The 17474-nt window shown below is 47.3% G+C and overlaps 1 protein-coding gene across 1 annotated transcript in view; it reads right to left on the bottom strand.

Annotated features, from left to right (window-relative positions):
- Positions 1-206: 206 nt before the first annotated feature.
- Positions 207-17474, bottom strand: part of lrp1ba (low density lipoprotein receptor-related protein 1Ba) — a gene marked incomplete at both ends in the record, with an annotated part of 268441 nt that continues 251173 nt past the window's right edge. The window contains 9 exons of the mRNA XM_080836005.1: positions 207-347; positions 1393-1476; positions 2322-2472; positions 2859-2949; positions 4231-4307; positions 6669-6782; positions 10993-11097; positions 12442-12616; positions 13948-14109. Of these exons, the coding sequence (XP_080692131.1) occupies positions 207-347; positions 1393-1476; positions 2322-2472; positions 2859-2949; positions 4231-4307; positions 6669-6782; positions 10993-11097; positions 12442-12616; positions 13948-14109 (1100 nt within the window). The remainder of the gene's footprint in view (positions 348-1392; positions 1477-2321; positions 2473-2858; positions 2950-4230; positions 4308-6668; positions 6783-10992; positions 11098-12441; positions 12617-13947; positions 14110-17474) is intronic.

The raw sequence follows: 17474 nt of genomic DNA, 5'->3' as shown, positions 1-17474 counted from the left end.
CATCCATGACTCTTAGAACTGTTGGAGCAGTAACGTTGAGGTGGAGGTAACTGATAAAAAAACAGAAGGTAATGCGTTTCCCAATCTGGCCGGAACATAGAAAAGTCTTTTTTTGTTGTTGTTGTCTTTTATTGTTATTTTGTCTTTTTTCTTTCTTCTGTACATCTGTGTAGAGCGTATAAAAGCAGCGGTGGTAAAAAGGGGGGTTATGCGGCAGTCTCGCGGATGGCCGCCTCCAGCCTCTTTGGGAGCAGCTCTCTTCTCTCGTCCATGTTTATCACCGGCTTTCGACAGTGCTGTCCGTCAATGTACATCTTGGCGTAGACCGGGTTGGAGTAATTTAACGCCTACGAACAGCAATAAAAAAACATGAATTACGACTTAACACATACACACACACTATTCAGACACACACACACACACACACACACACACACACAGACTTAACAAGCTCGTCACACCGTTAAGACACTGAACAGGTGAGATGTAAAAAATAAGAGTGTGCCCGTGATGCGTGACCTTTCGGAGGACTCTCAAAATAAGCGAGCATAACGAGAACACGTTGTGACAAGGACAATGACGCGCCAGGTGACAGGTAGACAGTGACTAGTGGAGTACAACAGGAGCAGATGCTCCACACTGTCCCCGCATAGGGAGGAGTCACAGAGTACAAACACTTCATTAACATGTCCTTAACGACACTCTCTACACAGCACAAGCAGACACACACACACACACACACACACACACACACACACACATTTTCAGCGACGGTGCAACACACACAACATGAGACAAAGGCATGACAACAGACACACTTAAGGGATAGCTGTGTCTGTCGTACCAGGGTGTGTGTTTTCCTTTGATAAATGTCTTTCTGAATTACGTCCCTACACTGATGTCACTGGATGGGGACAATGACACAGAGTAGCATTCCAGTAAGTGATGTAGAAAGATAGAAAGATCTGGAAAGATGTTAGGAAAACAGAAGATGCTGAAGAGAAGCTTAAGGCCACAGATACACACCGACACAGACAAACACATAGACAAACATAGAGGCAGACACACACACACACACAAATACACACACAGATGCAGACACACATAGGCCTAGGCACAGACACACACATACTGTATATACACACACACAGATACACACACACACACACACACACACACACAAAGATACACACACACACACACAGACAGAGACACACACATAAAGATACACACACACACACACTCACAAACACACACACAAAGATTCACATACACACACACACACACACACACACACACACAAAGATACACACACACACACAGATGCAGGCCCTCACCCACAGAGTGGGAGGCTCAGAGGAACAGGTGGGAATCAGATCAAAGGTGTTTCACCTGCCCTGGAATCATCTCCTTCACCACAGGGACAGGATGGACTGGCACACAGCGAGGAGGTTCACTGGATCTCACACACCAGCCCTGACACACACACACACACACACACACACACACACACACACACACACACACAGACACACAGACCGACACACACACACACACACACACACACACACAGAAAGCGTTAGTCTGGCCTCAGGCAAAGCAGAGACAAGCTGTAAGTGTGAGAGGTCGGGCGTTAGTAGTCTAACAGCAGCAGTGTGAGGGCAGTGTGGTAGAGCCAGAGGGAACAGATACTGTAGAAACAGATGATGGCTAGGCAGGGTGAGCTCACAAGGGGAATGTGGGCATTGAGTAAGTCACTTGTGGTCAGACTCTTCAGTGTGTGGAAAGAGGAAAATGAAGCTGCACTGAAGTACGGTGGCCTGTGGCACACTCTAGTACCTCATGACCCTCAACCGGGATTCTGGGAGTCGATGAGAACGCTAATGAAAGCTTAATATGCCCATGGGGGAATTACTGGAAATAAAATGACAAACCTGATTGCAGAGATAAATAATTGCAAATAATTAACAACATAGTACAGCTTGAAGACACAACTAACCAAGTCTCAGATTAAAAAAAAGTTTTTTTTTAGTATCAAATGGATAAGACTTGTGGAGGTAAACCCCCAGATCAAAGCTTAATGCGGAACTCTTCAGGCCCAGGTTTGATCAGTTGAGGACCTGTGGGAACTCTGCTGTCTGAGGTTTGGGCCTGATCAAGGGTCATGAGTCAGTGAGTTAGTGAGAGTCTTGCTACCACTGAGTCTCTACTTAACTCTGTCACTAACCACGCTAATGATTCAACATGGCTCACTAGGCCCTGTTTAGGGCTGCGGTTCCGCTCCGGACTGGACTGGACTGGATCAGGGACAGGAGCCGAACCTTGTGTGGGTCCAGAGTGAAGTTGGGGTGCAACAGGTTGCCTGCGACGGCGTGATTGTCGTGATCCACCTCGTACATGTTGTAGGACGGGTTGCCGATCTCCACGTTCAGACCCCCATTGGCCATCGGTTGTCTCTGCACTCGCTTGCCCCTGTGTGTTTTGGGGAGGGAGGGAGGGAAGTGGGGGAAGGGGTAGATGGATGGAGTTTTAGTACAGAGATTATTGGTGGTGAAAATAATTAACCATACTGGTATGGTCTTGATCATTTCAGGTAAAACTAAACTAGTGCATCATCTTCACATGTGCCCAGTAAAACTTGACCACTGCGTCATCTTTACATGTGCCCAGTAAAACTTGACCACTGCGTCATCTTTACATGTGCCCAGTGAAACTTAACTAGTCCATCATCTTTACATGTGCCCAGTAAAACTAAACTAGTCCATCATCTTCACATGTGTCCAGTAAAACATGTGTATTTAATGAGGCGAATCTCTTCACATGTGCCAAGTGAAACGTGTGTATTTAATGAGCCGTACCTCTGTCTTCTCTTGCAGATGAGCAGACCCACCACCACCGTTGTGACGATGATAACTAGGAGAACCAGTGGCACAATGATGGCTATGCTTCCTGTGGTGCATAAAACACACACACACACACACACACACACCGAACAGAGAGGGCACCTTTAAGAAACATAATTCAGTGATGACACGCTCTCATTCGGCCTGAGCTGAGATTCCCAGCCCCTGCTCTCTCTGATGTAATGACAGCTTACAGCAGCACAGTGCCTGTGTTTGTCTCACACACATAAGACAGTCATAACCATTCCATTCCACAAACAAAGCAGAAGTTAACAGGAAAGTAAAGAACAGGCAACACAATGTATAATTACCCCACCCTCCCCTCTTAGCATCCTGTGGCCTTTTCTTTTCCATCTCTTTACTTTTCACTTTCTTTTCTTTTTCATCTCTTTACTTTTCCATATCTTTTCTTTTTCATCTATTTTCTTTTCTATTCTTTTCCATTCATTTTCTTTTCCCTTTCTTTTTCTTCGTCATTTCATTTCTTTTCGTCTTCTGTTGCTTTTTAATGTACTTGGCTAAACTTGGCTGAGTCAGGGAGCAAGACATTTCCCCATCATCACTGGAACCCTGAGTTCTCAGACGTGTGGGAGGAAGAGAGGACATTAGTGGGTCGCCATTTGCCTTTTTGATGATGCATTGAAGTCTCCACAGAGAGTCGAGAAAGACCATCTTTCAATATGAAAGTGAGTTAGAGAGAGAGTGTGTGAGGAGAGAGAGAGAGAGAGAGAGAGTTAGAGAGTTAGAGAGAGAGAGAGAGAAAGAGAGTCAGAGTTAGAGAGAGAGAGAGAGAGAGAGAAAGAGAAGAGAGAGAGAGAGAGAGAGAGAGAGAGAGAGAGAGAGAGAGAGAGAGAGAGAGAGAGAGAGAGAGAGAGAGAGAGAGAGAGAGAGAAAGGTCTCCCACACAGTGAAGTGCCCAAATCCATGGCAAAATGTCAGTTGTGCAGCCAGGAGAATAAATCACATCAGTGCAAATGTCTGCTAAGCGCTCACAGGTCTCCAGCCTGCCTGAACGTGACTGCGTGTGTGTGTGTGCGAGTGTGTGAGTGTGTGAGTGTGTGTGTCTCGAGCCGGCCTGAATGTGACTGCCTCAGCCTGAGTAAGGGAGAGATCGCCGAGAAAGACGAGCTGTTAAATCAGGGACAATAGTCTGAGTCTTCACAGCACCAGTTCTTCTGTGAGCAAAGTGCATGTATGATGGAGGAGAAAGATTGTGTGTGTGTGTGTGTGTGTGTGTGTGTGTGTGTGTGTGTGTGTGTGTGTGTGTGTGTGTGTGTGTGTTTGTGTGTGTGTGTGTGTGAGTGTGTGTGTGTGCTCTGATACTTACTCCCACTGATGTTGTCAGAGCGGCTGCTCTTGGGCGCAGGTTTCTCACACTGTGTGCCAGACCAGTTTGCTGAACACCTAGTAACCAATCAGACACAAGAGTGTAAAGACACTGTTTGCTGAAAACCTAATAACCAATCAGACACTAGAGTGTAAAGACACTGTTTGCTGAACACCTAGTAACCAATCAGACACAAGAGTGTAAAGACACGGTTCTACCAGTGGGACACATCAGGACAACAACGTTGCAGCATCAGCACCACACCTCGGACTTCTCGGCTGTGCGATCCAAAAAAAGGTCATGCAACATAAGAGCCTCATCCAGAACCACATGCCTTTGTAACATCACTGCCTGGTCAGTATACTCAAGATTGCTCTAGACAACACCACATATTTTGCCATTTGGAGGAACTACTTTTGTATTTTCACTGTGGTATACTGTGGTATACTCAGTATACTCAAGATTGATCTAGACAACACCACATATTTTGCTTAATGAATTGCAGGATGAGAAGTAAATAATAGAGTGCAATACTACAAGCGATTGTGGTCTATTAAAAGTCAAAACATTTAACTTTTAAGTAAAAGTTTTTTTTTAACTTTATATGGTATCTGGTAATACCATAGGCCTATTTAGCTCTAACTATAGGCTACAGGAGGTCCAGGTTATTCGACATGCACAGGAAACATCCATCTAAACACCCTGATGACACATTCAACAGCATGTTCAGGCAAAAGCTTCTTCATAATGTCTGTGCCTAGTTGAGCATTTATGAGGAAATAAAACACACACAGCTCACAAAACAGATAACCCTTTTAGACTTTCATTCAGTTATTTTCACAGTACAGTCACAACACAATGCTGAGGTGCAAAGGTCTGGTGAATATTCGTGTGCAGTGCAAATGTGTGTGGGAGATGAGATGTGCGAGAGGCCAGTTTCTCCGCAAGGCGACCAGGGATGGTCAGTGTGGTCCAGGCCACTGTGCTGAGTGTGAGGCCAGTGCCCTGCTCCCTGATCTCTGATGCTGCTAGGCTGAGGCAGTGCTGGCTGGCAGGGTTTATTATTATTGTAATTGTAATTTATTTGTTCAAATAGGGACAGTGAACAATAAAACATTAATCCTGAACGACAAGAGAAAATGCATTATGACAGGTTTAAGCAGACTGCTAAATTCCACCTGTAGTTCCTGGGCAGGTTGATGGAATGATACATAAAAAATATAATAATAACATAAATCAAAGTCAAATTACAAAACAATTCATTAATGTGAACACTCCTACCCTGACAGTAGCCAGTGCTTGTCAAGATGTGAGAAGGTGTGGGGACTTCTACATGAAATGATTTCTGTTGGCAGAGTGCATCTAGCAAGCATCTAGGAGATGCGCATGAAGTTGAAGGGGAGTTAAGGGGTGTCAGTATGAGTTAAGGGGGGGTTAACTGATGACAAACCAAACAGACTTTAGTCACTCAGCCTTGGGCAGGCTTGTGCGGGCTCCAGGTGGCTCAACACCTGAACCGCCGCTGAGTGACAGCTTGTGTTTAGCATAGCTAATCAGACAGAGCTGTCAGGAGGGATGCGCTAAATGCTAAATGCTAAATAATAGATGAAGGCCGGGCCCCTTCAGGAAGTTCAGGAATGGCAGTGCCCCTGTTGAGGATGTGAATAGTGCGATATGCGGTCCATGGGCTTTGCGTATTCCTTTTGGTTAGGAAACAACAGGGCTGTGCTAACAGTTAGCAGCTAACTGACAACGTGCACGTGTTTAAATATGTGTGCGCGTGAAAAGAATGTGCATGGTGAGTATTTGCACACATGCGCACACACGCACAAAAACACAATTAAACACACACACACAAACACCTTTAACTACCAAACACCCATACACACACATTTAACCAGACACACATGCAAAAAGATTCAGACATTCATAGACAGGAACGCATATGCACAGAAGAACATAACAAACACAAACACCAGTACACAAGAACAGCGGGTGTGTGTGTCGGGCAGGTAAGCCGTGATGCACGTCCAGGTGTGAGTGGAGGAGAGATGGGAGAGGACGTGAGTGGGAGGAGCTGAGAGGCGAACAAGACCCATGCTGATTGGATGTTTTCAGTTTTATATGGGGAGCAGGTGGAGAGCTTTCTTTAGAGTACAGGGGATTTATGGGACTTTACAAGAAAGCAGGAGAGAGAGAGAGAGAGAGAGAGAGAGAGAGAGAGAGGGAGGGAGAGAGAAAGAGAGGGTGGGGTTGGGGGATAAAAGTGATGGAAAGGGAGAGAGAAAAAAAATAGGGAGTAGAAGAGATCAGGAAATGAGAGAGAGAAAGAGAGAGAGAAGAGAAAGAAAGAATGGCCAACAGGAGGAGACAGAGAGAGAGAGAGAGAGAGAGAAAGATAGAGTGAGAAATAGAAAGACAGCGAGGCTGTGACCTACTTGCAGCTGGGTTTGTTAAAGGCAGTTAACGTGCAAATCCCCTCATTCTGACAGTAGTAATCGCACGGGCTGGCCCGCTCGTCACACCGCTGGTTTTTGAACGCGCCCGTGCAGCTGCAGAGATCGCAGTGAGACACCACACACATGAGCAATAGAACAGACAACAGCAAACGCAGAAGAACACAACTAGAAAAGAAGAGAAAAAGAAACGACAGCGCACACATTCTCACAGTCCAGCAGTTTGCTCTCAGTCAGGATGTAGTGTAGCTCTCCTGACACACACCACACACACACACACACACAAACACACACACACACACACACACACGCTCTCTCTCTCTCTCTCACTTCCTCACACACACACACACACACACACACACACACTCTCTCTCTCTCACTCTCTCACACACACACAAACTCACACAATCACACACACACTCAAAATCACACACACACACACACACACACACACACACACACACACACACACACACACACACACACACACACACTCACACTCACACACAATCACTCACACAGCAGAATCTTCCCTGATGAGACAGCACAATGTAAACCAACAAACTAATTCAGGTGTTGTCAGTAACATACAAAAGAGAACAAATATGTGAAAGCCGAACACACACACACACACACGCACGTGCACGCACAAGCGTGCGCACACACAAACACTGTGTCTTGTTGTGTTATTATTTTGTCTTTTTCTCTGAGCAGAGTCCAGGGTCAGTGAAGCCCACCAGCAGATGCTGTACAATGCCAGCTGAGCAGATGGAGAAGAGGTGAAATGGACCCTACACACACACACACACACACACACACACACACACACACACACACACACACTTTTCAGACACACACACACACACACACACAATGATCATGCTGAGCAGAATCTGCTCATCTCCAGACAGAGAACATAATATTACCAGGCAAAATACCTCATTGCGCTGTCCGTGTGTGTGTGTGTGTATTTGTGTGTGTGTGTGTGTGTGTGTGTGATTGCGCTGTCCAAACATGCGCTTGAAAAAAGGAGCGAAAGAAAAGAAAGAATATAAGAGGAGGGGTTTGAGGTTTTGCCTCTGTTCTTCTTTCTTCTACAAGTTATTCAGGTCTCTAGGTGATCGGGGTCTCATTGTCTCTGGCCTCGCGTGTTTTTGCTTTGTTTGTCTGTCTGTTTGTCTGTTTGTTTGTTTGTTTAAAGCTTTCTGAGGGACAATATATTTTGGTGAAGAAGGGAAAATGCTGAGAATGTGACATGATGTGAAGGTGGGGGCAGAGAGAGACGAGAGAGGATGGAGAGAGAGAGGAGAGAGAGAGGATGGAGAGAGAGAGGAGAGAGAGGAGAGAGAGGATGGAGAGAGAGAGGAGAGAGAGAGAGGAGAGAGAGGATGGAGAGAGAGAGAGGAGAGAGAGAGGATGGAGAGAGAGAGGAGAGAGGAGAGAGAGGAGAGCGAGGATGGAGAGGAGAGGAGAGAGAGAGGAGAGAGAGGAGAGGAGAGGGGAGGAGAGGAGAGAGAGGAGAGAGAGGATTGAGAGGAGAGAGAGGATAGAGAGGAGAGAGAGGAGAGGATAAAGAGGAGAGAGAGGATGGAGAGAGAGGATGGAGAGGAGAGATAGGAGAGAGGACGGAGAGGAGAGAGAGGAGAGGGAGGATGGAGAGGAGAGAGAGGATGGAGAGGAGAGAAAGAAGAGGAGAGGATAGAGAGGAGAGAGAGGATGGAGAGGAGAGAGAGGAGAGGAGAGGATAGAGAGGAGAGGATAGAGAGGAGAGAGAGGATGGAGAGGAGAGAGAGGAGATGATGGAGAGAGAGAGGAGAGATAGGATGGAGAGGAGAGAGAGTATGGAGAGGAGAGAGAGGATAGAGAGGAGAGAAAGAAGAGGAGAGGATAGAGAGGAGAGAGAGGATGGAGAGGATGGAGAGGAGAGAGAGGAGAGGAGAGGATGGAGGTATGCCTGCCTGGATTCCTCCACAGATGCTTAGCTGAGACTGTGCTGAGATAAAGCTGAGGCACAGCTGAGACACTCTCCTCCACTTATCTTATTGCTGTGCTGTGACACAATAGGCCAAATAATTAAACTCCCACAACCTAACCGACAACAAAGCAATCTGCATACAAATGGCTTTCTTTGTAAGCCCGCAGGAATTTATTGTCATGCTCTAACTGTTGACCAAGGTCAAGACAATAAGCGTAGCGTAGAACACGAATACGAAAGGTAAAGAGCTAATTATCTAGATGAATGTAGATGTCTTAAAAGCATTAGGAGGAAGAAAAAAAAGCCTCTTCCTTCGATATGTGAGAGAGAATGCAGCTGGCTAGCACCCCAGCAGCAGTAAAGGTGTACCGCTCTCCCAGGCTTCACGCTGGTCAGGACCTCACCCACTCGGCCATGTTTGATTGGGCAGGTGGAGATGGGAGAAGCAGAGGTAATGAGATGGCTGTCTGAGAAAACAACTGGTTTGACCAACTTACAGATGAGAGAATAAATAAATGAACGAATGACCAAACAAACAAACAAATACATAATCAAATGAATGAATGAATGAATGAATGAATGAACAAATAGACGAATGACCAAAAAAAACGAATATATAATCAAATGAATAAATTAATGAGCAAATGGACGAATGACCAATCTATCAAACAAATATATAATCAAATTAATGAATGAATAACTGATGAATGAATGAATGACCAAAACAAATACATATATATTGAAATTAACGAATGAATGAATAAACGGATGAATGGATGAATGGATGAATGAATACACGAGTGAATGGATGAGTACTCAGTGGCATGGTAGATGTGAGCATCCTTCCCCTCTAGCTCCCTCAGGAATCCTAAACGTGCATCTGAGAATTCCTGCCCACAGTGGAGCACAGCATCAAACACAAGCACCCACTGAACAACACGAGGCCTCAACACACACTGAGCACACACACACCTGTTTCAGAACATCCATGGACTATGGCGATGGGAGAGCTGGGGTTGATTTAGAGCCGGCACCAGCCCCATGAGGGTCTGTGTGTATTTGTGTGTATGTGTGTGTGAGCGTGTGTGTTTGTGTGTGTGTGTGTGTGTGTGTGTATGTGTGACTGTGTGTGTGTCTGTGTGTGTCTACGTGTTAAATGCCCTGAATGTCTGTGAGCTGTGCGCGCTCTCCTACAGCAGTCCTTAGAGATGGGGGCGCGTTGAGAGAGCATCTCTGGGGACACGTGCACTCACACACACACACACAACGACACACACACACACACACACACACACACACACATAACGACACACACACACACACACACACGCACACACGCACACACACTGGGGAAGGCACATTGCGCAGGGCGCCCGGGTCTCTGGCGTGCTCTTTCAAGTCCCTGCCCAGCTGCGGGTGCAGCATACTAATGCCCAGTCAGGCCCTTCATCCTGCTGCACTCTAGACGTGTGTGTGTGTGTGTGTGTGTGTGTGTGTGTGTGTGTGTGTGTGTGTGTGTGTGTGTGTGTCTGTGTGTGTGTGTGTGTGTGTTTTTGTGTGTTGGACCACAGCACTGAGACCAGCTGGGGGACTGTCTCTGATGAGGAATCTCAAACCCCTCCTGTCCATCATCGCACACCCTCTCCTCTCCTCTCCTCCCCTCCTCTCTCCTCCCTCTCTCTCTCTCTCCTACTCTCTGCTCTTCCTTTCTTTTCTTTTTTACTTTTGCACTCTCACTTTTTTGTCTCACCCCTATATATTTATTTTTGGTTCAGACCATTTATCTCCACCTCTCTTCCTCTCTCTTGCTTGTCTGTCTCTCTCTCTCTCACTATTGGTCTCTCTCTCTCTCTTTTCTGTCCCGTTTCTATCCCCTTCTCCTTCCTCTCTCTGCTGTTCCATCTCTCTCTCCCTCTCTCTCTCTCTCCCTCTTTATATAGTATACATAGTATAGTGTATGTAGATATCTCTTGCTGCTTCTCCTTTCTTCTCCCTCCTCCCAGTGGGATTCCGAGTGCTGTGCTATTAGTCTAAGGGTCCCTGCTGTGTGAGGTTTTTCTTCCTTCAAGCCTCTGGCCAATCCAGACTCAGACTCATCCACTCTGTCTCCAAACTAATACTGGAGGCCTAGGGAGAGGATTTCTTTCTAGTGTTTTTTAAGCGAAAAGGAGAAAAAAAAACGTACACTTGAATAAAACGCTTCAAATAAAAACACATCGACACATCGAACGGAGACAAGAGAGAGAGAGAGACAGAGAGGGAGAGAGAGAGAGAGCGAGAGAGAGAGAGAGAGCTAGACACAGGTGTCGCCATGATGATGTTGTTACTTACTGGCAGAACGGCAGGCTGGTCTCGGGGTCGATGTGGCAGGTACCGCCGTTGTAGCAGTAGCCGTCGCACAGCTGACAGCTGGACGCTACCCTGCCAGTGGTGCAGCTGAGGAGGGAAACCCAGGGCGACAGTGGTACAGGAGGTAGAGAAGTCGTTTAATAATCGGAACATTGCCAGTTTCGATTCCCTGTCGAAGTGTCCTTGAGCAAGACACTGAACCCCTAATTGCTCAATTGCTGATGACAGCAGGGCAAATGTGTATTGTAAGTCGCTTTAGATAAAAGCGTCTACTAAATGTAAATGTAAAATGGAAACCAGAGTGGAGGGAGCTGAGTGAGGCAGGCGGGCGACCCAGGGCCGGGTCTCAGCCAGACCTGGGCCGAGGTCAGCCGCTGGGCTCTAGGCGTCTGCCAGTGCTGAGGGGGAAGTGCTTCTGAAGCTCCCTCAGTTCAACATGGGGACAGCAGTGCTTTAGTACACTCGTGTCTTCATGCGTCCATGAACCGTGGACTGGGTGACTCGTGTCTTCATGAGTGTGTGTGTGTGGACTGAGTGACTCGTGTCTTCCTGTGTAAGTGCGGACTGGGTGACTTGTGTCTTCGTGTGTGTGTGTGGATTGGGTGACTCAGATCTTGATGTGTGTGTTGGTGTGTTGGTGCGTGGACTAGGTGACTCGTGCCCCATTACTGCATGCGTGTGTGCGCGTAGACTGATGCGTGTGTTGCACGGAACATGTTTCAGTGCCGCAGTGTTTATATTTTAATGCATGCAGCTGTGTTCATGGATTAATAAGCAGTGTTTTACACGCAGCACATGCTCACACAGGACACGTGCATGTGACAACTCAGCATACATCTCAACATGCCCTCTTCGTTAATAACTCAGCTAAACCAGCATGCAAAGAGACACACACGGCCACAAACATACACACATACACACACACACACACACACACACACACACAGAAATATCACACGATTCATCACAGTGTGAAAAATCTGTTTCCAGCTCTTCTGAGCCCTCCAGGGTTGAAGCCTCTGCACTCACTTGCAGGAGATGTCGTGGTTGACTATACAGGGCGCCCCGTGGTAACGCAGGGGTGTGTGTGTGTGGGTGTGTGTGCAGGGGTGTGAGTGTGTGTGTGTGTGTGTGTGCAGGGGTGGGTGTGTGGGTGAGTATGCAGGAGTGTGTGCAGGGGTCTGTGTGTGTGTGTGTGTGCAGGGGTATGTGTGTGTGTGCAGGGATGTGTGTTTGCAGGGGTGTGGGCCGGTGTGTGTGTGTGCAGGGGTGTGTGTGTGTGTGTGTGTGTGTGCAGGGGGGTGTGTGTGTGTGTGTGTGTGTGTGTGTGTGTGTGCAGGGGTGTGTGTGTGTGTGTGTGTGCAGGGGGGTGTGTGTGTGTGTGTGTGTGTGTGTGTGTGCAGGGGTGTGTGTGTGTGTCTCTGCACTCACTTGCAGGAGACGTCTCCTGAGTCGTGGTCGACTATACAGGGCGCCCCGTGGCAGCGCAGGCACCTGTCCGTCTCACACTGCATCCCCTCGTACTGCGTGGGACACACACACTCCACATGGCCCGTGCTGGACAGCGTGCAGGCTTTGGAGTTCACACAGTAGTGGTGACAGATATCTGTCCAGAAAAAGCACAGGGAGAAGCCAGGTGAACCGGTCAACCTCACACAATACAGACTTCATTTATTATGTATTTAATTATTTTTTTACTATTTCAAGAGATAGTTCACTGAAAATAGCCAGGTTTATGAAGTAAAGCCAAAGTTTTGTCCTTTCCCTTACAATGCACTGAAATATAACTATCAAATGACCTTAAACACAATTGATATCCAAAACATGTTGTTCCACAGGGTGAATCCAGGTAAAGGATTATCCATTAGCGAAACAGAGTTGGCATGTATAGGTAATGGTTAGTATTTTATACAAACCACAAACCATATCTTTTTTACAATTACGATTCAATACACACTGCTATTATTACAGAAATAAAAAATACCCATCTCTACAATAAATGGCCTAATTACAGAATAGAGACGGAGATAATTAAATGTAATTATTCTTCAAAGACTCCTCATCATGACATCATATATTATATGGCTCCTCAGAATCTTGCAAAAAGTTCAGTTGAATTGAATGGCCCATCTCAACGCTCGGTGGTCTGATATTTCTTTATAATGACCACTTCAAAAAATAAATGACTGTGTCTGTGTGCTCACAAGTGGGCATGTGGCCATGACAACACGTCAGAGTGAGGTCAGCTCTGACACACTGACACTGGTTGTCACACATCTTTAAGGTCATCCAGTGTGTCCGTGGCATGGCTATGCTAATGTGCTAGACATGTGCTGTTCGAGCCGAATGCTCGCTGGCTTCGCCTACAGTTACAGAGGCAGACACAGCGCAATCTCCTGCTGGCTAAAACCTATAGAAAGCTACTATAGGGCTCTTAAACCCTGCGATCACAAGCTCTTCCATATACGTCTCCTCTGATGTCCGGCGTGAGGGAGGTGTGTGCTGAATTACCGTTGTAAGCTGATTACAGTGCTTCGCCTGCTTTCTCCTGCTCTGTGGAAAGCTGCTGTGAGAGTCCTTAATTACTGGTTTGATTACGGCTGCCTGTGGGCATCTCCGGCCAGGCCACGCTTGTTGTGGGAGGCAGACAGCGGGGGGGTGGAAATGGTGATGTTAGTACAGTAAATTGGGGGACACTGTGGCACAACCAGTAGCCCCGACCACAATCAGGCTTGATGCCCATGGAGGACACAGGTTCGATTCCGGCCTGATGTCATTTCTCCTGTCCACTACCCACCTCTTCTCTCTCTCATTTCCTGTCCCACTCTTCACTTCAACTATCGATTAAAAGGCCAAAAATAAATCTTAAAAAAAAAAAAGTAAATTGCCTGACGATGGGCTGGGGGTGCTGAAGAAAGCCGAAGCGGAGGGACTCACGGTAGCGGCAGCGGTCCCCGGTGTACTCGGCAAGGCAGCGGCACACGGGCTGGTTGCCCAGGCTCACGTCGCAGGTCCCGCCATTCAAGCAGTGGCCGTCGCACACGCGCCTCTCGCACTGCAGGCCCGTGAAGCCCGTCGCACAGCGGCACGTCGGCCTCCCTGCAGATCACACCAGAGGGAGAGAGGAGAGAGGGAGAGAGGGAGTGAGGGAGAGGAGGAGGAGAGAGGGAGGAGAGAGGAGAGAGGGAGAGGATGAGAGAGGGAGAGGAGAGAGGAGAGGGGGGAAAGGTATAGATGAAAATAGAAGAGATGAGAAGAAGGGTAGGGGACAGGACATGAGAGGAAAGTAAAAGGAGAGGGGGAAGAGGAAGAGAGAGGAGAGGAGAGAGAATACAGAGGAGACAGGGGGAGAGGAGAGGAGAGGGGGAAGAAGAAGGGAGAGGAGAGATGAGAGAGTAGAGAAGTGGAGAGGGGGGAGTAGAGAGTGGAGGAAATTAAGGGAAAGGGCAGGAGAAGAGATCAGGGGAGGCAGAGGGAAAGAAGAAAAGGAGAAACAAGGGGATTAGTCTGAGAATGCTTTCGGCCAAGTTGGAAGGGCATTAAATCGCTTGACTTGACCACCTTCTCTGATCCTGTTTGACAAAGTGAATGCCTTGTTAAAATCTTTGTTGTATTCAGACCAAGACTGGCTACCTCTGATCTACCTCCAGGATGAAGAACAGCATGGGGCGCTCTTTTGGAAATGTTAGCAACGTCCATCAACCGAGGCACAATGAAAATAAACAGAATGAAATTCCATTACCATCTGAATTCATCTCCAGCCATGCTGCCCTGCACAACTCTGGCATTAAATGAAACCCATGAATTAAATACTGTACATGTGCGCCACAAAACACAAACAAATAAACAAACAAACAAACAAACAAAAACAGCAGCAGATTCCTCACCTAGATTTTTGGATCAGAGAAGCCAAGGTCATGTGCGCCACAAAAAAAACAAACAAACAGTCCGGCAGCAGAGTGCTTTCCTAGATTTTTGGTTCATCAGTCCTTTCATTTTAACATGCCCTTACGTAATGTAATTTGGCAAAATGTAATGTAGTGTTACGTAACGTAACGTAACGTAACGTAACGTAACGTAACGTAACGTAACGTAACGTAACGTAACGTAACGTAACGTAACGTAACGTAACGTAACGTAACGTAACGTAACGTAACGTAACGTAACGAAACGTAACGTAGCGTTACATAACGTATCATGTAATGTTAGGTCATGTTACCCCTAGTAAGAAAGTCAGACAGGCTGCACATGCTGTGTCTTTTAATCAGGAGAGAGACAGGACCGAGATTGCCGGTCGCTTGGCCGCGTGCCAAGCCCTACCGCCACAATAGCTTTCAACACCAGGTCTGCCGCACACACACACACACATACACCCCTACACACACACCTACACAGACATACACACACACACACACTCACACACTCTATCTGCCGTCCTAATCCACAATGGGCTGGTTACTCTAAGCCTGTGGCCTCTCAGTCATTCATTCCCTTGACTGTGTGCATTACTCAGCTGAGTGGAATATGGGCAGTCCTGTCAGGAGGCCGGTGCTTCACTAGCACAGCATCCTGAGGCCTGCTCTCCTCAGGGACTACAAGGATACTAAGTCCTCTTTTCCTCCAAAGCACTTAGCTATGCTGTCTCCTGGAGAGGGCTTTTTCTGTATCACCACATTGTCAACAATGACACCAAAATATCAACAACAAACACACAAAAAAACAAACAGATGTAACCGAGCGAGGGCTTCTGTATTCGGCACGTTGCTTGACTAGTCTCCTAACGTCTTGTCCTCCGTGTGGAACTCCTGCTGAGGGCAGCACAGGCCTGGCATCTGTTGGTGCCGTCTTCCTGGGTATCTGCAGGCGAGCGAAGCATCGTCATGTCCTGTCACACTGCTAGATTTCCATCTGTGAGGGGTTTCTCTTTCTCTTTTTTCTTTTGAATGCTTAGCGTCCGATTCAAAACCTGCTATCTGTGGTGGCTGTCTCTTTCGGTTGGCTTCCCGCCTCTGTCAACATTCCTCCGTTTCCAAATGACCCAGAGAGCTCACTCTCTCCGACGGCCAGATCTCCATTATTTAACTCCAAATGACTCAAACAGGCAGACCCAGCGGCCTCTGCTGATGGTGGTGCTTCTTTTATGGAGAAAATAAAGGAGGCAAAAGCAAGAGAATGATGCTGTTTGCCCCCTTAAGATGTTCTCCGATGACTAATGAAAAATAAATATCAAAACAGTAAAAAGCATTCGCTTGCATATTTATGACAATGCGGTCTTTCGAAGGGAATCTATGGGATTGCACTGAAAAAACACCAGTACTCACAGGTGGCCACGGTGACAGAGTATGTGTGTGTGTGTCTGTGAGTGTCTGTGTGGGTGTGTGTGTGTCTATGTGCATGTGTGTGTGTGTGTGTGTGTCTGTGTGCGTGTTTGTGCGTGTGTGTATATGTGTGTGTGTGTGGGTTTGTGTGTGCGTGTGTGTTAATGTGTCTGTGTGTGTGTGTCTGTGTGTGTGTGTGTGTATGTGTGTGTGTATATGTGTGTGTGTGTGTGTGCGTGTGTGAGTGTGTGTGTCTGTGTATGTGTGTGTGTGTGTGTGTGTGTGTGTGTGTGTGTGCGCGTGTGTCAGAGTACATGTGTGTGTGTGTGTGTGTGTGTGTGTGCGTGCGCATGTGTCTGAGTGCATGGGTGTGTGTGTGTGTGTCAGAGTACATGTGTGTGTGTGTGTGTCTGAGTGCATGAGTGTGTCAGAGTATTATGTGTGTGTGTGTGTTTGTGTGTGTGTGTGTGTGTGTGTGTATGTGTGTCTGAGTCCATGTGTGTGTGTGTGTCTGAGTGTGTGTGCACGCGTGTCTGAGTGCATGTGTGTGTGTGTGTGTGTGTGTCTGAGTGCATGTGTGTGTGTGTGTGTGTGTGTGTGTGTCTGAGTGTGTGTCTGTGTGTCTGAGTGCATGTTTGTGTGAGTGTGTTTGAGCCTGAATGGGGCTGGTGAGCAGAGCTTTATGCATAATTCAACACTTTCAAGAGGAAGTATTTCAGCTAACTCCTGCCCAACCCAAAAAAACCAGGGAAGGTGAAAATGTCCCTGGCACCAGCTGCCCTGCCTCTCTCCTGCATCCATCCATACATTCAAAGCAAACTCTCCTGCCGTGGAGAAAATGTGTTAACGGCATCAGTCTTCACCCTGGCCTTGCTAAAAATACAGGCAGATAATAATACCCAGACTGCACCACTCCGCACCTCCATTCTGACCCTCTCCCTTCGGTTGTGGCAGGTGCTTCAGCAACACATGGCACCCAGGGCCCCAGCATCTCTTCACAGGCAGCCATAGCCCCAGTATCTCTTCCCACGGCACCCATAGCCCCAGTATCTCTTCCCACGGCACCCAGGGCCCCAGTATCTCTCCACTCAGCACCCAGAACCCCAGTATCTCTTCACAGAGCCCAGAGCCCCAGTATCTCTTCCC

The sequence above is a fragment of the Sprattus sprattus genome (genome assembly GCF_963457725.1).
Source record: "Sprattus sprattus genome assembly, chromosome: 3".
NCBI lineage: Eukaryota > Metazoa > Chordata > Actinopteri > Clupeiformes > Clupeidae > Sprattus > Sprattus sprattus.
Note: the sequence above shows the minus strand (reverse complement) of the source record. Positions and strands in the feature narration are given on the sequence as shown.